Below are 25,284 nucleotides of genomic sequence, written 5' to 3' on the forward strand. Positions count from 1 at the left end.
TGCTGTGCGAAATGTGCCACAATGAATTCCCATCAACATGCATTCCACCATACAATTTGGCCTTATGTCATTACAAACGATGGCGTTACCCAGATCCGGACTACCAACATGGGCCATGGAAAGTATCCCATAAGGAAACAGCAAAGTTCTACCACATCGATCCGGAAAATTGCATTAAACCATGACATCCACATTTCTCTGATGATGCAGTTGTCATTCTGCACAACATTAAAGCCAAGTTACGACCTGTGCATCAAACCTTCCTGAGAATGCACCTGAAAATCTCCACATTGGACTGACTTTATATGAAGTACCTGTTTTGAAAAGTATAAAATAATTTCGGGATGCGCATCTGAAAAAGTTTGTCACTGTTGCCAGTAACAATGTTAAAAAACTTTTGAATGTTGTTTATATTTGTTTGTAATTCAGTCGGCGTTAAAGCACAGGTTCACCAACATCTGGGAAACCCTTGGTCAAGAGTGGTAATCTTCACTAACTCTTATCCTCACTAACGTTGCAAAGTTTCAGAAACTTTCAGCATTGTTGACATTAAGATGTTACTGTTACTGTTACTTTCTGATCATTTTACGTGATGATGTGTGTTTGTGGTGCAGAAGTCCTGCCCATGTCTCCATACTTGTTTTTGTATCAAACTGTCACAAGTTTACTATTGCTATGAAGAAGAAACACTGAGTAACGTAAATAAGATAAGGTGAATGCGGGTAAATAATGCCTTTGTTACTGCAAAATTAGATAGCTGCAATTCACTGCTATATGGTCTTCCAAAACATCTACTTTCAAGATTACAATCTATTCAAAATACAGCAGCTCGAGTTGTTACACATACTGGGAAATTTGATCATATCACCCCTGTCCTAAAACAGCTCCACTGGTTACCTGTTTGCTACCGTATAATTTCTAAAATTCTCCTACTGGTCTACAAAGCTCTCAATGGAACAGTGCCTTACTACATCAGTGAATTACTTAGGTACAACACCTCGCAATGGAAATTAAGATCGTCCTCTCAACACCCTCTGGCGACCCCAAAAGCTAGACTGAAAACATATGGAGAGAGAGCATTTGCTGTGGTGGCACCGAGACTATGGAACTCGATCCCACTTGAACTAAGATCCAGTAGTTCGATTGACATATTTAAACGGCATTTAAAAACATCTTTTTAAACAAGCTTTTAAACTCTTTTAATTTTTAGATTATTTTTTTATTCTTCCCCCCCCCCCCCTTTTTTAGCTTTTTAAATATTTTTTATTTAATGTAAAGTGCCATGGACAAATAGTGGATTGGCACTATATAAATATTTTATTATTATTATTATTATTATTATTATTATTATTAAATAATACAATTTGGTTTCCCTTTAAACTTCATGGCTGTTCTGTTTAAATGTCTAGACTGAATCATTTCAAGCTTGAAGGGAAGTGGTGACTATTGTTCTGGCTCAGGAATAATGGATACTTGTCACTCGCGTGTAATCGGGTATCGAACCATCATTGGTAAAGCACAATATGGTTCCACCCTCACAATATTAATTAATTAATATACTGTTGTTGAGTAGATATAACGATAATTAGTTTTTTGAGGAAATTTGCATTTCCCTCATGCCTAATTGGAAGTATTAATGAAAGGTCTCAGCAAACCAGGATTCTTTTTCATTTTGTACTTGCCAAGTTGCATATCTGCACTGCACTACAAAGCTTACCTTGTATCTATTTGATATAAACATCCCACGTCACTGTTTCCGTGCAAAGTACGTATTTGCCAAATATCGTGTATAAACTTCATCGCGAAGTGGTTCAGTTTTGATCATCCATTTCATGTGATTGCTGGAGCTCAAAGCATAACGTCATAGCATGATAAATACGAGACAAACAAATCCTTTTTCTTCCGATGACAAATTAAAACTGAATGCCGCCATTTTGATCAAGAATATCCTAGGCGCTCAAACCACGCCCTGTTAACAGAGAGAGACTGGATTCCAAATCACCCAAAGGTCCGTGATGGCAAATTTGTGATTGTAGACATTTCTTTTATTCGTCGAGATTAATCTACAGAATAAATTCAGCAACAGATGGAGATTTCAGTGGAACGGTATTATGTTATAACTTTGGCTCTTGTCTTTAGTTCCATTTTGCCATTTTGTCATTTCGCCATTTCACCATTTCGTCATTTCACTATTTTGTCATTTTGTCATTTCGTGTTTTAAACAAGCCCTACTTCTAACACTGTAAACAAAGCGGCACTTTGACGTGAATCCACGTGACCCAAACAATTGTTCTGGTTTTCATTTGACCACCACTGTTTTTCATTTTGATGTTTTTGTTTTCAATAAAAGGAAACAAAAATATGTACTAAGGCAAGCTAACTTTAACAACTCAACCTCCAGCAAAACATATGACATAAGACAGTTGTAAATCGAGCTTTCCTCAATTGGACACCAACTTGATTTATTTACGTGCATACCACAGCTTTCTGTTCGGTTCAACAAGTTGTTTTACTGTTCCGTTCTGTCTCCCTTCCGAACTCTGTAGCTTCTGGTTAAAACGGTCTTTGGTCATTTTAACAGTAAGCTTAAAATGTTTGTTAAAATGTTTTTATAATGGTTCCAAGATTTTCCAACGGATGTGGGATATGCTTCCTGTCAAACCATTAAAACAGACTCAAAAATTTCTTTGCAAATTGCTTTTGTTGTTTAAACGGATGCTTAGATTTCTTTAATGGATTGCTTTTGCCATTTTAACGGATGCTTAGATGTACTTAACAGATACCTCTTTCCATTTTAATAAAGCTTTAAAGTCAATCATTAAAGCGCAGTTAATGGAGTGTGACGCTATTTATGTACAGTCACTAGCTTACCATTGTTAAACGTAACGCAATAGAACTGTTACACGTGAGAACATTATATAAGTCTTTCTTGTCTAGTTTAAACAATATTCATGATAGCCTTTCATGCATGCATGTTGCAACAATGTCCGGTCTAACTGTATCATGCATTTTGTATGGCTAGTCTTTTAATTAGACCTATTCTTGTTTCATTCAAAGTCGCATGGGCTCTGTACTTTCCATGATACACGATTTTATATTGGTGTCAACCCAGACATTTGTCTACCTATAAAAGAGTCTTAGCTCTGACTTAAGGTTACTTCCCACCTTCACGGGTGCCCTTCAGGAAAAAATTTGTACATGCGCCAGTTTCAATAAAACCTGAACAAACTATATATCAGTAGAAAGCTTAATAAATGTAGTTTTTGAGAAAAATATAATTTAAGTGACTTGTTCTTTTAGGAAGTGTCAGTAGCCGGTAAATCATGAAACGACCGAGAGTTGTTCTCATGAATTAATCGGGTATCGAATGCCGCGGCATGAGCAAAATGGCTGCACAGTCTTATTCAACAGGCATCAATGAACAAAACGGTGTCAGGCTTTTTCGATATTCTGATTGGTTGCCAAGATATCCTAGTCCAAAGTTGAAGAAGCTAAAAATATACGAGACGCGCAGCATAAATGGTCGCCACGGGAAAAAATATTTCAAATATGACAATTTCCTGACACCGTTTTGTTTGTTATTATCCGTGGAATGCTTTGGCCAAATTTTACGAAAATCCGTGAAATCTACATACCCTATTAATTCACTCAAAGTCGACACATTCTACGAGATATCAAACGCGAGATTTTCGCTCAAAAAGGTTTGTAAACAACTCGCGCCACCCCAGGAGATTATGTCGCCTCTTGAAACCGCAAGCCAATGGCGTAACAGGACCTCCTGGCGTCAACTTCAATGGGTTAGAATTTCCCGGGAAAAGTGTTGCATTACAGTCACAATTTCGATCTTTTGACCGGCAAGACAAAAGAAAAGCAATCCTGTTCCAAGGCCTTAGTATGATTTGACCATGAATCCTTATTTACAGGGGGAGGAAGGTTTAGAATGCTCAGAACTCTTTTTGCAGCAGAGTGGCCACAGCCTGTTAGTCGAAGTCCGAGAACCAGCTCCCTGTTTATGTCGTAAAACCTGTTGGTCTTCGGCGTTGTGTGAAATGGCGACACCAGCTCATGTGAGGAACACTCAGGGTTTTTACAACGGCAAATCCATTCGGCTCCTAGTCCAGTCCTGGTAACTTCTTCAAAGTTTATTCCTTCACTTCCACAAAAACTGCAAGTGACTCGGCCAGCAGGCTGTTGATTGAGCTCATCCAGATTGAAAATACTCTGATATTTCGTGTTGCTCGTTTTGAATTCCCCGTCATCAGTTCCATCTGATTCTGACGATGAGCCTCCGTGGTAAGTTGCATTATCGAAAGCTTTGATTTTTAAGCGACTTGCTCCAACGGAAGAACCAAGTGAACCAGCTGAATTAGACCGCTCGTGTTCATCAGTCGATGTCAACAAAGGCGCTTGGCCGAACCAAGAGCTTTTGTCACTTTCTGCGAGGCTTTTTTTCCTTTCTTCCCCAAAACCTTTCCTTTTTCTCTTCTTTGGCCCTGGTTTTTTTGTTGATTTTACCCAAGGACTTCTTTCTGTTTTAGATTTCTCCATGAAACTTGAACGCGCAATGCAGAAAGAAAATATGCAAATCACATGAAATAAGAACCCACTTCCCGCGAAATTTCCTCCGAGACGTCACCTACTTATGAGATTATGACACCTTCATTATTTATTAACTTTTATTGGAAAACAAATTTTGTTAAATAACGTCGGCGATTTTTGAGATTTTTAAGTTTTTTTCTGTAAATGTTAGATAAAATGATAAACTTCAAATTAGGCAAATAAAACAAAAAATGATTTTTTTCACTCTTGAAGGTGGGAAGTAACCTTAAGCATCATTCCCTTGTTATATCACTACTGTAACTTTTAGTTAGCCCTTGAAATTGTAACTCCCACCCTTCCCTCCCTTTGGAGGTTTATTGTTCCTGTTCATTAATATTTAACAATTATTCCATGAGCGCACGTTGGATATGAGATGGTAAATAGCCAACGAGGCCCATAGGGCCGAGTTGGCTATAACCAATCTGATATCCAACAAGCGCGAATGGAATAATTGTTTTATTAAATTCGGTGCGTTTGTATTCTTGGAAATATAGCTTAATTTTATTGGGTTTTAATTTTACAAAACGACCGGAAGTCGATGTGACAAAAACAACAACAAGTGGGAAATCACATGACATGCGCGCCGTTTGTAAAATTAGTTGAATGAAAAATTTGAGAGCGAAGCAAACGAATTTGCTGAATGAAATTGCAATCAAGTAGAATTCAAGACACGTCTATCAAATGAAGGAGATATAACCTTGGCCAGAAAATTTGAAAAACGTTCGAGTTCGAGTCATGGAGAAGAGCCAAATAATTGTGCACTTGCACATTGCCATCGTAATAATGCTGCGGAAAACTTTGATCGCCATGTGACACAGACGTTCTGCCAAAATTATTCTCGACAAGATCTCTCTCAGGATTCCCTTGCTTTGAAAGCCTTGGCATTTCGAGCTGTATGTGTGGAGCTCATTGTTGGTCAGTTTTAGAGTCAAGGACAGAAATTATCTTAGTGTCAGATTCATCTTCAGAATCTCCGAGGCCACCCTGGTGGTTTTTCGTGGCTGGTAAAGAACCGGGCTTACTTCGGTTCAGCTCAAAACACTCAACTCCTTGAGGTGTTTTGCGCAAGGACAGAATTGTTGGCGCTAGCTGTCGTTGATTCTCTCGTCGTCGTCGGCCAAAAAAGAGACTGAGATAAAACTAGGTCGTCCTCTGTAGCTGTGCGGGATTCTTGCTCTCGGCCGATTCGAGCTTGCTTAGTCGAACAGTTTCCTCATCTGCTCATTGGAAACTGGTTTCTTATGGACTACACCGGCAATTATGCCTGTTTTCCTGCGGCCTTTTACAAATGCATATGCTCTAATAATTTATTTGCCTGGTCAGAGATAATGGAAAACAGTTTGTTGTGCGGCGGCGTGCGAAGGAAATGATCAACTGGCGGCTTTAATGGATTTAATCAATGAACTTTTGCAATACGTGTCATCTTTCTTCCTCGCAGACGAGTAAAAACACTTCAACTGAACATTCAGTTCTTCTTTTGACATTTCTTATATCGGTTTCGAAAATTTGGTGCCACCAGGACTAGCAAGCCATTCTGTTCAGGTAAACTTTGTTTTTGTTACATAATCTTCATGAATGCGTAAAATCTCGCCGGTCATATTTTAATTTTGCAACTTTAAGGGAAACGTAACGTATACGTACCGTTAAATAATCTTATCTCGAGCTTTGAGGCTTTTTTGTTATTACTGGGTCGGCATTGTCCATAATTTCCTGTATTTGCTGTGTAGATAGCTCACCGAATGTGCTTTTTTTCATCCATTTTTTTTGTCGACGAACCTTTGCTTCACGCGAAAAAGCTCATGCTGAGCGACATTTGCCGCATTCATTTCCATATAAGGTCAAACGCAGGTATAATGGCTGGTAACCGAGATCCAGTGAACCAATCAGAAAGCTAGAATTGCATTATCCGAGGCTGAGAATTTAATAAAAAATAATAAACTGGGGTTCACCTCTCATGACATGCTATCGGTTAGGTCTTGCAGTGACTTCCCCAAGCTTTGTTTTCACTAATTTAATGGTGCTATTTAATGCTCTTTTATGCCTCTTCTTCTTCAATCAAGCACGTGCCGGCGGAGTCGGCTCATAGTGCTGGGGAGATAAGTAAGGCTTGAGAACTGTCTACACTCTAGCATGATGCTGACCAGAGGTCAGCTCGTAGTGCCATTAAGAGTTAGGCTTCTGGGATGAGTAAGCTTTTGGCCTCACAGACTTGTCCGATCCAGTGCAGAATTAACCACTGGGGAGATAAGTTTGGCATTTGGTCACGCAATGGAAGTTCGTCTGTCACGCCGATTGCAGAGTGGTGTTCCCCCCTTTACACCATAGAATGTGTGTTTCTTGCTTGTGATTGTCGGGGTATTTAAAGCATTACTCCTTAGGAACTGCAACATTATTGGATGCAAAAAATTTATAAACGGTTGAGAAAGCCATTTGAATGGTTTGATCGTAACGTTAAATGCTTCGCCTAACGCTTGAAACAGTTCATGGAGCGTTTAAACGGATTACAAACAGATAACAAACAGATCATTAATGCTTTATCCGTTTAACGGATAAGGGCTAATGTACATTTTCCTGTGTAAGGTCACACATTTCTTGTGATACTTTTAAAATTTAAATTACTTTTGTGGCATGATCATATTCTCCTGATCCAAGAAATGTAGCTTTTATATTTCTGATGCCACCCTTAGTTGAAGTCCTGTGGGTGGGCCAGAAAAGATACATTTTCTGCCCTTCTGATTAACCCTTTACCCCCAAACAGAAAACAACAATTTTTTCCAAATCAGCAAATCAAGACTCTCTGCCTGTGTACAATATACCATTTGAAGGCCACTGATAAGCTTATTTAAGAACTGATATCAGCAGCTATGAAGGAGGTAGTCATTTTGAGAGAAATTGTTTTACATGTAAAATGTGAAACTGAAAAGCTTCCAACACATATCAGTTCTCAAATATCATAGGTATTCCCTAGCACAAAGCTTGATGTGAAACAAGTCTTGCATTCCCTGTGCATCTCAAAAAAGAAATTGGAAAATTACGGGGGCGGTCAATCATGTCTTAGGAGGGGGTCACAATTTTATGCCTTCAATGAGCAGATCTTTACAGGGCAATTTTCCTGGCAAAAATTCATAGAAATGTCTCAAATATTCACAAAGTTGTAGTTATTTCCTCGCACTCTTTTTCAGTGAATGGCCAATGACACAACATATAATCGAGTCACAAAGTTTAAGAATAAAAGTCGTTCTTGACTCTCTTCTGCAAACAGGAAAGAGAAATTGCACAGACTATATGCCGTAATTAACAACTCTGTAAATATCAACATAATGTCCTTACATCATGTGCAGTTTTGTAAGCATAAATAGATTCATAGAGAGAGATTCCCTTGGATCAATGAGAACAAAAAGCTACTAAGCCACAAAGAAACTCTGCAATGCTGAGCAACAGTTCAAACACAGGAACTGAGAAATCGCCTAACAACAGAAAACACTGTAGAAAAGTGAGAGAGATATGCCACTGAATTCATTTCAATTCATGTAAACAAAAGTGCAAAAAAACACAGTGCAAGACTTTCACACAGTTCAAGATTAGGCATTGGATAAACTAAAAAAAAATAGACAAAGCGGTACTGACAACTACTAAAGGAAAAGCATAGAATTAAGTTATTTCTCTTCGAAAATACAGAATTCATTTCAATTGACGTAAAACTACTATACTGTTTTATTTAATTTTACTCAACCTTTGTTTTCTTTTTGCATTATCATTGTCATGTGTTTAGTTTAATGTGTTTTTTTAATTTTGTAATATGTATCATCCACTCTGAAAAGCCCCATGGGGACGAGCCAATAAAGTATGTATGTACATCTATACGAAGAAGTACTAGTTGAAACTTCCTTGATTTTGAATGATCTCAAACTACACCAACATTTGTATCGAAGATAAATACTTCGGTTAACTTTTAATCCTGGGTTAGCGTTAACCCAATTTCTGAACAACCCGGCCTTGATTACAACACAGAAGGTGGTTTTAGAAAACAATTTCAATTTATCCAATAAACCCAGGAATCCGATTTCAGTCCGTATAATAAACTGTTACTCTCATCTCATTTTTTAACCCAAGCGGTTTTGACAACAAAAAGTGGTGAAAAGGCTTCACCAAACTGTATACATGTACTCATAATTACTGACAACAAAACAGAAACATGCTTCAAGATCTCCTTATGAAACACTATTAATACCATTTAACTGATCCTTTCAATTTTTCCTAAGTGGACTTTAAGTTTATTTTTTATGATTGTATATGTTGTAAAGCACATTTGATCACATATATATGTTAATTTGCGCTATAAAAATATTAAATATTATATTTGCTATCATTATTTATTTTTCTTTTTTACAAGGGTACACTTCTCCAATATGAAATGGCAAAAATATGGTAATAAGACCAATTTTAACCTGACAAATACATGTGCTTTGTTTACATCATGCGTGTAATTTGGCCACCACTACATGTTAAAAAATGTAGAATCTCGGCTTCCAGTGGTCATCAGAAATAGTTTGACCTTTCATTTTAAAGCTCTCAAAATGCTCTGGTTTACTAAATGCAAATCTATGTTAGCATTTTGAGGCGAAAAGTTTAAGGTACATTAACACACTTGCAAACAACCTAAACAAAAGGATACACATTCAACTGTCCAGCTCAAGGTAGCTTAATTAAGCTTTTGTCTTCCTTCTTTTGTCCCACCTCTTTCCACATCAAATAAAACAAATGAGTCCGATAGCTCTTTCGCATGACTTTTGTCAACACCAAAGATATTCCCCAAAGGAATAAACTGAGCTTTCAGGGTAAAAACGCCAGTGGCTTCGCCCATTTCTGAACGACACACATCAACATGAAGTTGTAATGTTTGCCATGCTTTTTTTCCATTTCTAGCATTCTCTAAGTTATACCCATAATAAATATGTTATGAAAAGTAGGCCATGTGATGGGCCTATTGCCTTGTTATAGTTCACATGCCAACAAAAAGCAGGACATGCAGCTTCTGATTGGAAGTATCATTTTCTCCACGTGTGAAAAATGCAATACATGCCATTTGATTGGCATTTATTTTGCACCTTTTCAGTAGGTTAAAATATGTATATATAATAAGATACGATATGATACACAAGACATGGGCCATGAGATATGAGATATAATATCAAACACCAGAATTAAGCTGCACTCGCAGATAAGCTGCAACCCAAATTTGACCACTCCAATTTTGGGGGGGGGGGGGGAATTTTCTGAAAAGAAATCAAAATAAATTAAAAGTGAAGTCTTGAGAACTATGCGCTACATGTACATTCATTGCTTCATTGAACGTAAACCTGTGTGAAGTCACTAACATTGACAACAGAGAATCCTCTAAACCCCAGTATCTATAATTTTAGCTCTGTAATACAGTATTATGGAAATCAGGTCTTTCACTTTAAAAATGTTTGATCTTTATTGGTATATGTCCACCAGTATTTTTATATTTCAATAGAATTAATTTTTGCGTACAACAACAAGAACAGTTTCCTTCATTCATACATAGTAGCTTAGTAGCCGGGCAAATCATTGATGAGGAGTTGGATTACTGGACAGAAGTACCTTTTTAAAGTGCCCCTAACCCCAAAAAATTTTTTTTGGCTAATATAAATTTCCTTTTTCTCCTGATCACCACTGCGAAAAAAATCATCGTTGTAGCTATTTTCACTAATTTTCTATGAATTTTTAACGTTTGTAAATTTGCCCTTTTTCGTGTTCACAACCGAGGAATAGCGGAGAATGGAACGACTTGGCTTTTGACGTCACTTCGGGAATAACAATATTTTGTTTCTGAGAAGAATGTATGGGCACATGCGATAGTGTATGTCAAAATCGTTGCAGAATGCAAGGAAGATATGTTGTTGGAGGCTGTAGCAATACAGGATGCGTAGAATAGAATATTCCTCTTCATTCAATACCTCTATGTCGATGAAACTCTACCAGAAACAAGAAAAAGACCAAAGAAGTGGGCTGCTCTGTGCGAAGCTAAAGCCAGGGAGCCATTGAGGATTTCTTCAATCTCGGGTTCGCCGCTACTGTAAAAACGTAGAGATTTTCATGGCCTGTATATTCTTCTCTATCTCTAGTGGAAAGCTTGAAATTGTCAAGGTACTGCATAAGACATGAATTTGGGATAACCTGGAAGCCATCTGACTATTTCGAGCACAAACGATCCTCCAACGTGAGTCCCAGATGAAACTATATATAGGTGACGAAATCACACGGTAAATTAAACGCATTGCGTTTTGAAATAGAGACTTGTCTAAACGAATAGTAAACTAAACCTACGTTCTACAACGACACGAAGAAGATTGTTGACGCTTCGAACTGGCGAACTAGCTATGTATTTGTGGATTTTGATAAAAAATACACACACGCCGGAGGTCGCCTGGGGGTCGCCTGTCATGTAATCTGGCCGTGTTTCTCAATGGCCATTCCAAATACAAACTTGTTTTGCTCTTTGAGTTTCGTCTTTGAGGAACGGAATACATCTAAATTACAACCTTAGAATGGATCAACCATTTATAAATATACGAGGAAAGTGAAACAAACGTTCAAGATACGACCTTATCGCTACCGACGGAGATTGCTGTGCTGAAAGAATGCGCTTGTCAGTCAACCGAAACGCAAACTAATAAGTCGAGGACTCCCAAGTTATTAGCGTGCGTAAAATGGACATTTCATTCAAAATAACAGTGAAGTAAAAATGTATTAATTTAACTGAAAGTATACTAAACCTCTTTTCAAGATCTTGTCGAAGGATTTTCCATGATTTCACTAGTACGGAATAAGCAAATTCGCGTAGCTTGCGTTCGTACACAGTAATTGAATATGCATATACTACGGTCGGTCAACAATAACAAAGCAAAAAGTTACCTCACCTTCGAATATTGTTTGCCAACATCTCTGCCTATCTCTTATGTTAAAACTATTTTTAATCATTGATCTGGAGAAGTACCCATGAGTGGAGTGCGACTGCATCGCATTTTAACTTGTATTTCGGGGGAAATTAATATTTGAATGTAAAAGTGTTTCGTCACTCCAAAATTTGCACGTTCCGTAAAGTCAAATTACCAACTCTTCATGTTCATTGACATCTTTATAACTCTTTAAGAGCTGTAAGCTTACTCTTCACTCATTGTTTGTACCTTTATAACCCAAATGGATTGGCAAATTGTCGATCCCGGCCTAAATATAATTACACAACGCAACGATCTCAACTGGCGATCCGCACTTCGAGATGGAAAAAAATATGTACTTCGCAGCCATCCAAATCGGAACTAGACTCCGAATTGTTCTTTCACTTAAAGTTCTTGTCCAGTTTTGATAAAACATGAATCACAAATAACCCGAAAATGTTTTGACTGCCCCCTAAGCTCAGTCAAAAGTCTCTTGAGTGTTTTAGCCTGGTTCCCGAAGTGACGTCACTAGTAGCCCGACCCAGATCCCACTTTGTGCGGTCGTGAAAATGGAAATTACATGTTTAAACGCCTGTAGAAACGCAGGGCTTTTATCAATCGAGATAATTTTTTCCCTGAAGTAATCAGGGAAACTAGTAGGCTTTATTAAATGAAAAAAATTTTGGGGGTTAGTGGCACTTAAAGCTTATCATTTGATCACAGTACAATACACAGCAAGGTTATTTCAGCAACTTTAAGAGAGTTGCAGAGGTTAATCATGTTGATGTTCAATACTTTTGTGTTGTTTCTATAAAGAAATCGTTTTCAAGCTTCATTATGCGATTCTTTTTCTTAATGGAAGAGGTACAATATTTATTGAAATTGCACCATCATTATTCTTGGAATACAAGCACATCATTTGGCCAAGTAACATTGCAATCCATAGAGCTGGACAACATATCAAATCAACGACTGCTCTGCCATCTTCTTCCCTCAAAAACTAGCCCACCCCTCCCAACTGCATTTGGACTGTCACAAGTCATAATTCTTATGCTGAAACACATTACGCAGAGCAAAACCATTTTAATCAAGCTTAAATCCCACCATAGTAGTCCATTTATTGCTTTAAGGAGCAATCTAAACATCCAAGTTCATTATGACAATCCTGGTCAAAAGTCTTGGGACATGCCCATACCCAACGTATGGTCTTTCTGTCCACCTTCCCCTCTTCAACCCCAACAAAATTCATGCAAAGTAGACCAACTATTCCACATTGCTTTTTGTGGGGGGGGGGGGGGGGGGGGCATTTTGTCAAGTGTCCCAAAGACTTTTGGCCAGGATTGTAAGTTGGTTTTCATATTCAATATTTAAGATACTTTTAAAACAGTGTATACCACAGAAAACTGAAATATCCCCCACAAAAAAAGCTGTTGACTGAATCAGACAAGTATTGCTTCTGATAAAATTATTCTTTGTTAATATAAGCATTAGGGGCGTAATATCACCGATTACTATTTTTAGAAAACAAGGCCATCTCAAAAAGGCTCCTCCTCCTCCCCCTACCCCTCCTCCTCTCAAGTTACATGTTCTGTGAGACGTTTACAGAAATGTAATAGCTCCCTAGAAGAAAATGACTAAATTAAAGTTATTGAAGAAACTTACCTGCTTCATGTGCAAGAAATACTACCCACTTGGAAGATGATCAGTTCCAAGTGCAGCCTACAGAGTAAGCACATAAATCCTTTTGGGGATTGGCTAAAACCTCAGCAGCTAAATCACTAACCTTGCAACTTTCCGCTGCTTGTTCAAACATAACCCAAGAAATTCTAACACTGAAATAACAGAAAATTAACAGTTAAAATAACTTGAGACTTCCACAGTCACAACACAGAAAAGATACTCATGCCTGATAGCCCTGGGCTATTGGGAATGGAAATCAGAATGAGGGGTTCAATCTTTTGCTTGCCATGTGGGCAAGTGATGTTTTTCAGGGAAAATGCCTCAAATGGATCAATCCTGCTACTGAGAAATTTTGGCAGCTTGTTAGGCTACTACATCACAGCCTGCTCAAAAGGTGAGTTCAAAAATGGGTTTCCGTTCCACTCTGTATCTGTTTGTTACATATTTGTACAGTATAGTAAATACATTGTCCACCCAGCCATTTGATGCCATGCAAACAAGTTAATCACAGCTGCAGTAATTTAACTATCAACTATTTAGGAACCATGGAAAAATATGCACTGCTTTAATCTTTTTCAGTTATTCAAGCTGTGGCCAGCAACACTTAAATTAGGCTGTACAAATGTTGACTGCCTTGGTCGCTCATTGGGCCCAAGTTAAACTATTTAACAATTAGACCACTAGCCCACAAGGGCTATGGGTCAGCAGCCCATGAGGTGAAACCAAATGGGCTATTGACAAGCGGACTAATACAGGATTTGCATTAGTCCACTAGTTGGATGATACTAAACTCAATTAGACCATTTGCTACCCAGAACCCGTACCATAAATCTGCATCATTGTGTTGTCACCACAACAGCATGCACTGTTAAAAAGAATGCTCTGTGTTTGTACCTGGAATTATTTTTCTATTGAAAACATTTGTTGCATATATTCTGATGGGTTCAAATTGAAGAAAGTTTCTACTTTATATTAAACAATTAGATTATGACCTTGAGATTTCTATCATGTGATAGTTGACGATAGCGCAGCCAGAGTCAACTATTACGCATAGAAATCGGGAGAATAATCTAATAATTGTTGTAGTGTAAATCTACAAATCATTCAAAACTTTATCTAAATCCTCTTCACAGACACTTCCAAAATGCCGAGAAGCAGCCGTCATTTTGTTAACAAGGGCACAATTGCTACGCTTCTCACTGTCTATCAGAATAGATAGTGAGTAGCATAGCCAATCATAGAATGGCAGTCATGATAGGACACTAGTAGATTTATACTAAAATGCAATAGAAATTGCAACCAATGTTGCCCAAACACCTTGCAGGTATTCCTTTTAAACCAGATGTTCAGGAGAGCGGTACTTTCTTGTTGTGTTACATGTACCTTCTACAGAAATAATAATAATAATAATAATAATAATAATAATAATAATAATAGTAATAATAATAATAATAATAATAACAATAATAATAGCAACAACAATTTGTTATTAGTAGTAATAGCATTAAAATTGGTAAAAAGAAAAGATACGAATTTACAAATATATAGATACATACGTGTACAACACTATGTATCTGAGACAATTGAAAAATACATGTAAAATGATTAATATGACTAAAACGATTTCTCAGATAAATCTTGGTCTCCTTGCAAAAAGAATTAAAATCGGAACTGTTTCTGATATGAGAGAGAAGACCGTCAAAAAGCTTGGTGCCACTGTCCTAAGAGGTGTCTTTCTCCAGTGAAATGAGAGACAGGTGATCAAACGTCAAAGAGTTTTGAGTTTTGACAAAACCAGACCTTGATCTTAATCTTATTTGCAAAGGGTGTATTCCATCGACAAAGAATTCAAACATTGAGTTTAGTTTGTTGTTTTGTTGCTTTGTCCTCAACACTTTTTGGTGGCCCTGCCAGGATACCATGAGTAAGTGGAGTTTGGAGGTTTGTTATTCCCATGGTTTTGCATCACCTTTGGATTTATTTATTCCAAGAATTATTCACATTGTGTTGCCACATGATCGCAGCTGACTTTGCAATCTTGGATTTGCTGTTTGGAACTTTGCCAAGGATTTATTATGGTCAAAATTTGGTATTTGCATAATATTTGGATATTTACTTGTCAATCTTGGATTTCATCTTTTACAACTTTTGCAAAGGATTTGTAGCAGGGTTATGACTTAAATCATACAGGAGCTTTCAAACATTATGTAAAACCCTGGGAGGTTTTTATTTGATGTATTTTCGCGTCACAGTTAAGCTCAGTGCATCATATTTTTATCAAGATAGGCTAAATTATGGTGTTCAGTGACTAAAAAATAAAGCAAAGGTTGCTTGCGAGTGTGGTAATTACTAACCCATTACTCCCATGTACTTCAACTCTGCAACATTTGACAACAGGAAGTGTATAATTATACCGAAAACCTATTATCTGGGAACAATGGGCTCATAGATATGTGCTGAACAATGACGTCAAAGTAAGGAAAGTAGAAAGATATGAAGAAGAAACTTGCAAACAAACAAAAGAAACGTGACCAAACAAAGAAATGGTGACAAAAACACAACAATGCAGCTGTGCAACTTTAAAGCCTGCAAGTGATGTTACCATTTCAGCCCATTTTTTATGAAGATAAGCTAAAGTAGGGTAAGAAAGTACTCCAAGTATTTCTTCAACTATGTATTCTACAAGTTTTCTCAGGGTATTTTCAGGATGCTGATTTATTATTTGATATTTATTTTTGTTCCGTGGGGTGCCTGTACTTGCCAACCGCCAAGTGTATGATTTCTTATTCACAATAAACATTTGCTTAAATTGCTCGTTTGAAGTCTGATACATCAATTAATTCAATTAAGACCCACAAGCAAACTTTTCTGGATTGATGCTGAAGATAATGATCTCATAGTGAAAGGTCAGAATGTCAGGCGATTAGCTCAAGTGCCTAGTCTTCAAGATGCTCTCCAATTTTTTTGTTTTACATACCAAAGCTAGATTGCAATAAAAACTTAGATTATGGGATACTTTTAACCGGAAAAAGAGTTTTCACAGGTAAATAAATGTACCAGATTGACTTTCTGGCTCACAAAATTGACTTAAATTCTGATGTCACACAACATCATCAAAATGTATTATTTTGAAAATTTGCCAAAAATTCATGTTCAATTTACATGCGGATCTGACAATGCTAAATAACAGTATTTACTGCCCCAAGATGATATTTTGAAATATGGGTTAGCTTTACTAGAAAGTGTAATTTTAGGGTAGAGCTTTGCTCCTTTCGGGGCAAAATAGACAAGGCTGCCTGGACAAGAAAATAAAAATCCAAACAACCTCAAAGTTACAGTTTTGAAACAAGTTGGAAAATCCTTCTGCCTGACAAAGTTTGAGAAAAATCAAATTTTTTTATCCTACATAGGTATGGGTGACTGTTAGAGCAAGCTGCTCTTAAATCTTTGGCCATGCTCCCAAGACTGTAATGACCTGAAGTTAATTTCATAAGGGTTACATTGTAATAAGAATCAAAAAATGATATCTCTCCACTGCACTTCAAGGTATCCCATGAATTGTAGAGTGAGCAGGAGAGAAGCCTAACATAGTTTGTTTTTGAAAGTAGACTGTGTGTTCCTTTTAGGGTGTGTCAATTGTAAGCACAACCATTCTATTAAATGAATATAGGAAAATCATATTTTCTGTATGCCACATGATTTGGATGCTCTCATTAAATGGGCATCTTCATCTCAAGCAGAAAGCTGCAGGAACAACAGAAGCAAAAGCAATCTGGCAGAGTTCAACACATATGAACCAAACACTGACATAAGCAAATTCACTGGAGAATCTCATATTGACTCAATTTATCAGTCAACAGGGAAAGTGATTTTCAAAGTACAGCTCCCTTGGTCATGATGGTAGAGTGATTTCCAGCAAAGCTGACTCAACATACAAACCAAAAGGCCAAACCCAGCTGTCCCATTTTCAGGAAAAGAACTGTCCAGACACTGGCAAAGCAAAGGTGCACCTAGACCTGACAACCAGTCCTGAAATCAGGCTCATGCCGCTTATGGTCATCATCACAAAAACCAGCTGAAGCAGGAGCTGTCTTGCATGAAACCCAAACATAAGTGATGCACTCAGCTCTCAGCTTGTGTGCCACTTTTTGTTCTCTTCACATCTTGACATCATTGGCGATCAACTACTGAACGGATGCACTGCAATATGGAACCTATTTGTTAAGGTATCATGGTAGATGAATTTTACAAAAAATGTGAAAAATCTATTTTTTTGCTGTTCAAATTGAGACGACTGAAATAAATATTCTGCAATAAGAATGAGAGAAAAGATTTTTTACTTTTTAAGATAAAGAGAAAAACTATTTTTGAATCTTATTAATCCCTTACGGCACATTGACACCTCTAATTAAAATTCACTGGCAGTTGTAACGTGTAAGGCGAATTGCAGTGGGATATTTCATTTGTGCACGTGAACTGTTCTCGATCTGGTTGTTTCATTTCAAGTTAGCTTTTGCTCTTGTCAAATTTTCTATATGTCACGATTGAAAACGCAAGAAAATTTCTTGCCCATTTTCGTCTTCGAGGAAGCCAAAGAGGCGAAAATCTGGTGTAACCCACAGGCTCAGCCTTGAATAAGATCTTTGGCTCTGAATGATGGTGGTCACACTGTAACCAAGAAGAATGTTTGAAGGAACTCAAAGACACTAGTCCCGCCAATGAAGCTGAAGGACATACTACAACAAGTGCTACTCGCACGAAATTGCAGGAGAATAGACGCAATTTTGAAACTTCCACAATGAGAGAGTCGAGCGCAGATGTAAATGTAGACAACATAGACTTTTTGGGTTCATGAAGCATGGTTTCAAAAAATGTCTGGAGAACAAGAAGCCTAAACTTGAGCAACATAATACCAATGCCACTGATGAAATCGTTTTAGTAAAAGAAACCATGATAGTTAAAATACAAACCTGTATAAAGCTCTTGGCAGTTTGCCATTTCTCGGACAATTTCAATGCGATGAATTTCTGCACCAGAACAGTAGACATCTGTTTATTGTCATTGGTCATTGTTGTGGTAAACTGACCCACGCTGACATCTGTCAGTGCAGACTCCCTGAAGAAGTCTACGATAGTTAGACGAAACGTGTTGGGGAATAAACAAGTTTTACAACTGCAGTTTGCAGAGTGCTCCTCGTTAGTTTACCTTTTAAAAAATTTGTTTAAAACATTGTCTCTAATCATACCAATCTCATAAAAGATTTTCTTCTTTTTCTCAATAAAATAAAACTGCGTTTTAGTTCGTTTACACGTATCTTCTGAGAGAATCGGCTGAAAATCAGCAGGTATGTTCTGGTATAACTCCTTCAAAAAAGGGTGTCAGGCTTTGTTTAATTGTTTTTAGTAGAAGAAAACATCCGCATTGTGCAATAGCTGTGAGCTATACAGGAGGCGATAGAGCTTCTTATTTGCTTTTTAATATCTAAACAGCATGGCAAGAACTACATCCGAAAGATTGCAAGCCACTATGGTTCACATGCTGCTTACATTGCCAGAAGTGCATTTAAAGTACATATCATCACATCCCTCTCCTCCTGATGAGGTAAGTTATAACAGCAAACAAAATAACAACTCAACTGAACAAAGGAAAATAAACTATTAGCCAACAACAAAAGTTCCTTTGTTAGTAGATCAACATTGTTCAGGACAGAGCAAGTTACATGTCCATCCTTTCCGGGGGCTTGCTAATCCTGCCACTCAGAGTTACAGAACTGTCTGGGAATGTGGTGGCTTGACTCTCTAAGGGAACTGAAATCGCAACATTTGGGTTAGTGGCAGCTTGTACCACAGTTTGTTCATCTGTGTCTGGTTCGACTTCTATGTTGCTCTGAGGGGCCAGCCCAATATGGGTGCTAGTGCGCCTCAGCTCTCTTCCAGTTGGGGTTGTCACAGCATATGATTGGGGGACTCCTGCAAACTTTTCTCTCACTTGGGCTGGTTTCCATTTCAGTGTCGTTTGATCCTGGATGGTTACTCTTTGTCCCAATGTTAGCTCAGGAAGTTGCCTTGCAGACCTATCATGGTAGAATTTTTGCAGCTGCTGTCCCTCCACTAGTCTGGGGGAGACTACTTCATTTAAGGTCTCTCTGGGAATTTTCCTTGGGAGGTTGTCCTGGATCGCTCGACTGAGAAGTAGTTCAGCAGGTGATGGTAGTTTGTGATCAACAGGTGTGGTTTTCAGGCACAGGAGGGCCATGTCAGGGTCTCCGTGTGTGGTTTTCGCTTTAAGAAGAGCAGCTTTACCTGATTTTACTTGGTTCTCAATAAAACCATTGCTATGTGGATAGTGTGGGGAGCCCTCTCCAGTATACGGACGTCCTAGCCATGAGCTTTGTCTTCTCAGTTCCTTGGTGTGCTGCATGGACCTTTGTCAAGATTTCCTTCTGTGGTACAGTGGGGATAATGATGTGGTGACTTTTCATGGCTATCCCATCTTTGACAGTGAGCTCGTCACGAAAGGACCAATAAGGTTTTAAGGGCACTGGGACTTGCTGGGTGATCAACGGCCAACCAGAGTGGATCATTTCCTTCAGTGCATTGAGCTCTGGGTCTGACATGGTTTGTTCTCTAATTCTCTGCAGAATGCTGTTACTGAACTGAGGGTGGATATCGTGCACTTGGACATTCATCTCAGGGATGGCTTCTTTTTCTTCTGGTGATGACCTGGAAAGTGCATCTGCAATTTCGATGCTCTTGCCTGGTTGGTAGCAGATGACAAGGTCATATGGTTGCAGTCTCAGTAGCATCCTCTGAAGACATAGGGGTGTAGCTGTCAAGTATTTTAGGTGAATACTCTCGAGGGGCTTGTGGTCAGTGTTGACAGTAAAACTGTGACCAAATGGGTAAGTGTGAAACTTCTCACTCTTGTACAACAAAGCAAGTAGTTCTTGTTCAATGTTTGCATATCTCATTTCCACATCAGTGAGTGCTTTGCTCACAAAAGCAACAGGCTTGTAGTCTTGTAAGAGTGCTGTGCCCAGGCCTTTCAGCGAAGCGTCAACTTGTAGCATGATCTCCTTCTTTGGATCTAAGTAGGTTAGAGTGACTTCACTACTGATAGAGTCCTTGATCTTGTTGTAGGCTTCTTGGTGGGCTAGGCTCCAGTCAAATTGGTGGCTTTCCTTTAGGAGCTCTTGAAGTGGGGCTGTTAGTGTGCTTAAATTTGGTATGAAGGGACCCACGAGGTTTCCCAGACCAAAGAAGGTCTGCAGTTCTTGGCGGCTGGTTGGAGCTGACATTTGTTTCAGTGCTAAGATTTTGTTTGGATCTGGCCGGATCCCACCTTGGCTACAGACAACACCATAAAATCTGATTTTCTCCTGCTTCACAAAGCATTTATCAGGGTTCAGTTTCAGACCTGTATCTTGGCATCGTCTTAGCATACCATGCATGTTGCCTTAGCATACCATGCATGTTTCAGACCTGTATCTTGGCATCGTCTTAGCATGCCATGCATGTTGCTGTCATGTTCCTCACTAGTTTTTCCAAAAACTACAATGTTGTCTGCAATTCCTGTCACTCCTTTGCACCCCTCAAATGTTGGGTCAATTTTGGTCTGAAAGATGTCTTGTGACATTTTCAGCCCAAAGGGCATGCGGTTGAAACTGTATCTACCAAAAGGGGAGTTGAATGTGGTGAGGTAACTCGACTCCTTGTTGAGAACAACGTTCCAGTACCCGTACTTAGCATCAACAATGGAGAACACTGTAGCTCCGGTCAGTTTGGGTAGGATCTCTTCTAGAGTGGGGGGTAACATGGTGTTCTCTCTAGATAGCTGCATTGAGATCTTTGGGGTTTAGGCAGTCTCAACCTCCCATTTTGGTTTTGTCAGTAGACTGGACTGTTAACCCAGGGTGTCGGTTCTCCTTCCTCAAGTTTTGTGATGATACCATTCTTGACCATATCATCTGATTCACTTATGATGCCATCTTTGAACCTGATTGGCACACATTGTGGAGGATGAATCACTGGTGGAACTTTGGGGTCGACTGTAATGTGGTACTCTCCTTGGATTCAAAGGATGTTGGAGCTGCAAAATCTCCTGAATCTTCTATGGCACGAATCTGTTGTCTGCGGGCTTTGGATTGACAGACTTCTGCAAAGTGGTATAATTTCTTACAGTAGAGGCATGTCTGGCCACGTGCTGGGCATTTAGTGGAAGCCCTGTGAGGGCGACCACAGTTCCCACAAGTTTTCATTCCCCTGGGAGGCTTGAAAGGAAGGCTGGTTTTGGTTTTGGGAATCCTGTGTCCCTTTCACTTGGTTCTGTTTCTGTACTAAGAGTATGGACCCATCTGTGATTTCAGCTGCCCTGGCTGTGAGCTGGGCTTAAGAGGACTTGTGCGACCTTGCAATCTCTACAGCTTTATCAAGCATTAGCTTGGTTCCTTTTGAGATTAACTTTTCTCTGACTTTGAGTGAGCTTGTTCCGAAGACTATTCAATCCCTTATCATTTCTTCTGGGTCTTTGAAATCATGACACCGTTATTTTTACTGCTGCTTCAAACATTGACCAACTACAGCTGAACTTAAGCCTTGATCTCAATAACGTCTCTAACTGGTTAACAGCGAACGGTCTTGTCCTGAACCTAAAGAAAACTGAGTATGTTTTATTTGGAACTCGGCAGAGGCTAGTCAGATCTGAATCTCATAGTCCGCTTTGCCTGGAAGGAAAGGAAGTCAACCAAGTAAAGTCATTCAAGTACCTAGGAGTCTTGCTAGATGAGTGTTTATCTTTCAACAATCACATAAGCTATTTAAGGTCAAAAGTTGCCAGCAGACTTGGCCTCCTGTCACGATTACGAGGTTGTTTAACCACGGAAGCAGCAAATAAGGTCTATTTGTACACGGTGCTACCGATATTAAGCTATTGTGATACGTGCTTTTGCCCTCTGGGAAGCACTAACAGAAAGACTCTTGAACGCCTACAACGAAGAGCTGCAAAAATCGTATACGGTTTTAAACCTGACATAGCCACGGAAACAATACTCGAGAACCTATGCTGGCCGCCTCTTACAAAAACCATGGAAAAGCACTGTGCACTGTTAGTTAACAAGTGCTTGGTCGGAGAAGTTCCTCTATACTTTAAAGACTATTTCCTGTTACGCTGCCAGAGCGACAACCAACATGTTTTTAACAGATGCACTAGATCGTCAAACACTGACATTATACTTCCCAAATTTCATTTAGATGTCGCTAAAAAGTCTCTTTATTATCATGGTGCATGCACATTTAATAGCCTTCCAATGAACATAAAGATTTTGCCACCTAAGGAACGTTTCAAGGCTATCTCCGATTTTTTTTCTTAGGTTATTTTTTAGAACATTTTCAATTCGATATCCAATTTTTATGAGAATGCTATTACCTTTTTAAGCTTTTTAATTTTTTAAACAATTTAGCGTATCCTTTAAAGTAGTTAGTTTTTTATAGATATATATTATTTATACATGCTCTTTTTATTTTACGTTATACAGGGCCCTCGTTGATACCAGTCCTGCGACTGAAGGGGTCACCCTGTTTAAATATCGATTATTATTATTATTATTATTATTATTATTATTATTATTATTATTATTATTATTATTATTATTATTAACCTTGGGCTAGAATTTGTAATGTTGTGATGAATTTCTCTGCCGTTTCTGATGAGTACTGAACTCGACTGTGGAATTTAAACCTGGCAAAAACAGGATTTGCTTTGGGACTTGTGACTCTCAAAACGTTCGTAGTATGTTCCTAATTTCTTACAGTCATCGTCAGAGGTGTCAGACCACATGTTGTAGATATCTCTTCCTTTCTGACCGACCCAGATGAGCAAATAGCTGCATTTCTCCTCTTTTGTTCTGGATTTGAGAGGTCATTTAAACATCAGCTCAATGTGTTGCTTGAAAAGCCACCAGTTTCCTTTTGGGTTGTTGCCTTCCCACTGCATAACCAGGCATTCGATGCCACTTAAAGCCATGTTTCCGAGGTTTTTAGTTTATTTCTGACACCATGTAATAGCTGCGAGCTATACAGGAGGTGATAGAGCTTCTTATTTGCTTTTAATATCTAAACAATATGGCGGGAACTACATGCGAAAGATCGCAAGGCACAATGGGTAACATGCTGCTTACATCACCGGAAGTGCATTCAAAGTATATATCATCACACATTGAACATATCAAACTTTAGGCGTGTGTAGAAAAAAAACCAAATGACATCTGGAAAATCGCTGACACCCTTTTTGAGGGTAATGTGTGAGAAAACATTTCCGATGTTAATCGTACCACTCCAATTATTCACACGTGGAAGCAAAGCAGTGTGTCTGGGTATTTCTTCAAATATTACTGTGACAAGAACTTTTTCGAAAATGTCAAAGATATGATTGTATTCTATAACTATTAAGCTATCAGAAAATGTATAGGTTGATGGGGTTTTCTTTCAAAGTGCTAGCGTAACACTGTCAATCCACCTACCATGATACCTGACATCATGGTGAAGCTATATTTTTTGAAAATCTCTTTCACTTAATTTCTTATTTGTACCCCCAAGGATAGCTTTACATGTAAGTGGGTCACACTATTGTCTATTTCATCAATCTTTTTTTTCTCTTTGCTGAATCCCTTCACTAGCTCGATCTTGTTATGCAGTTAGCCTGTTTCCATCAATGACAATATGTATGTCTTCTGTGTTTTGCTGTGTGAGGTCTCCTCTACTTGCACCTACATCTACCAATCGTATGGTTTCTGCTTCTTCCACTTGTTTTGCTAATTGTTTTATCCAAGCAAGAATCCCTTATTTCCCTTGAAATGTTCTTTACTTAACACTATAACTAGAAGTCAACAACCTAGATACCATGAACATTTGGATGCCACAATGACAAAGATATTTTTAGTGATAGAAATGTCATGTACTCCTACATGAGGTATTCAAAGTTCAAATTATCCATTTACTGCTTCTACTACAAACTTTAGATTAGTGAAAAACAGGTTAAATTATAGGTGGTATTTAAATTACCAAAATGTCCATTGAAAAGAAGCACATCAGTACCTAACAAACAGGGACAAGAAACAAACACATAAGTCACTAAACCAAACTGTTTATTACATATTAACCCCACTATTTTTTAATAAGGTAGGAAAATGTAAATAGCAGTCAGGGAAAAGAATTTCCAGGCATTGGGTTGTCGAGTGAACAGTTGATGGTGGAGGTGTAGGAAACATGTCAAAAATAATTTTCACCCAAACACACATCCATAACCAAGAAATAAAGCATGACTCTTGACTCATAACATGACACAAAAGCAAAGTTAAGGCTGACTAGGAATGAACTAAACACATGGCTTTGGTAACAAGTGCGTGTAGCAGCCACTTGGAAGATTGGAAAGAGATATTCTGTGGCCCATTTAAAGTGGAAGAGGAGGAGAGGAAGGCATTCATCTTTTTCAATGTCCACTTCATTTTTTTCCACCATTTTTTCATAACGGTTTCAAGCAAAATGCAGTGCCTAACTCTGACAACAAGACAAGCCAGATGAAGCTACCACTTCATAAAACTGCATGCTTTTAAAAAATCAACAACTTTGATATTCAACCCACTGAATTCTAAACCAGTCAAAACTTGGTCTCAGGGAGAATGGTCTTTGCATCACTAGCCAGACAAATGTAGTGTGAAAGAGAGGAGACAATGGCCTATTGTATTTTTTCATGCCTTTAAAATTCTAAAAACACATTAATATATCTTAATTGACCACTCTTCAATGGGGCTTTAAGGGCCAACATCAACAAAATCTGCGACAAATTTACAAATAAACATTATTATTGTACAGTATTGTGCAAAAGTAATGCAACCAATTTTGGCAAAATTCCTGGCTTATCAGGGTTTAAATACACCTTATTCCAAAATGGCCACCATTTTAGTGTTCTTTTGTTTGCCCTCAAATTACCCCTTGTTGCCTTGTTCTTAAACTCGAAATTCAAAAGAATATTTTCCCTTGAACGAGGC

General features: G+C 38.3%; 2 protein-coding genes across 2 annotated transcripts in view; both read right to left on the minus strand.

Moving 5' to 3' along the window:
• LOC110054340 (tRNA (32-2'-O)-methyltransferase regulator THADA-like) overlaps window positions 1-25,284 on the minus strand; it is a 653,734-nt gene that overhangs the window by 558,063 nt on the left and 70,387 nt on the right. Inside the window, exons 6-7 of the mRNA XM_089292979.1 lie at window positions 24,299-24,331; window positions 13,345-13,393 (exon numbers count right to left, since the gene is read on the minus strand). Coding sequence (XP_089149105.1) covers window positions 13,345-13,393; window positions 24,299-24,331 — 82 coding nt within the window. The remainder of the gene's footprint in view (window positions 1-13,344; window positions 13,394-24,298; window positions 24,332-25,284) is intronic.
• LOC149110994 (uncharacterized) lies at window positions 1,241-5,415 on the minus strand. The gene has a single exon (XM_089292470.1). It carries the CDS (start codon window positions 4,546-4,548, stop codon window positions 3,832-3,834), a length of 717 nt encoding a protein of 238 aa, XP_089148596.1. The 5' UTR covers window positions 4,549-5,415; the 3' UTR covers window positions 1,241-3,831.

The sequence above is a fragment of the Orbicella faveolata genome, unplaced genomic scaffold, assembly GCF_042242905.1.
Source record: "Orbicella faveolata isolate gen_17 unplaced genomic scaffold, um_ofav_v1 contig_24, whole genome shotgun sequence".
Taxonomy (NCBI): Eukaryota; Metazoa; Cnidaria; class Anthozoa; order Scleractinia; family Merulinidae; genus Orbicella; species Orbicella faveolata.

Excerpts from the sequence above, each read along its gene's own strand:
- LOC149110994 (XM_089292470.1), bottom strand. The coding sequence starts at position 4,548 with ATGGAGAAATCTAAAACAGAAAGAAGTCCTTGGGTAAAATCAACAAAA.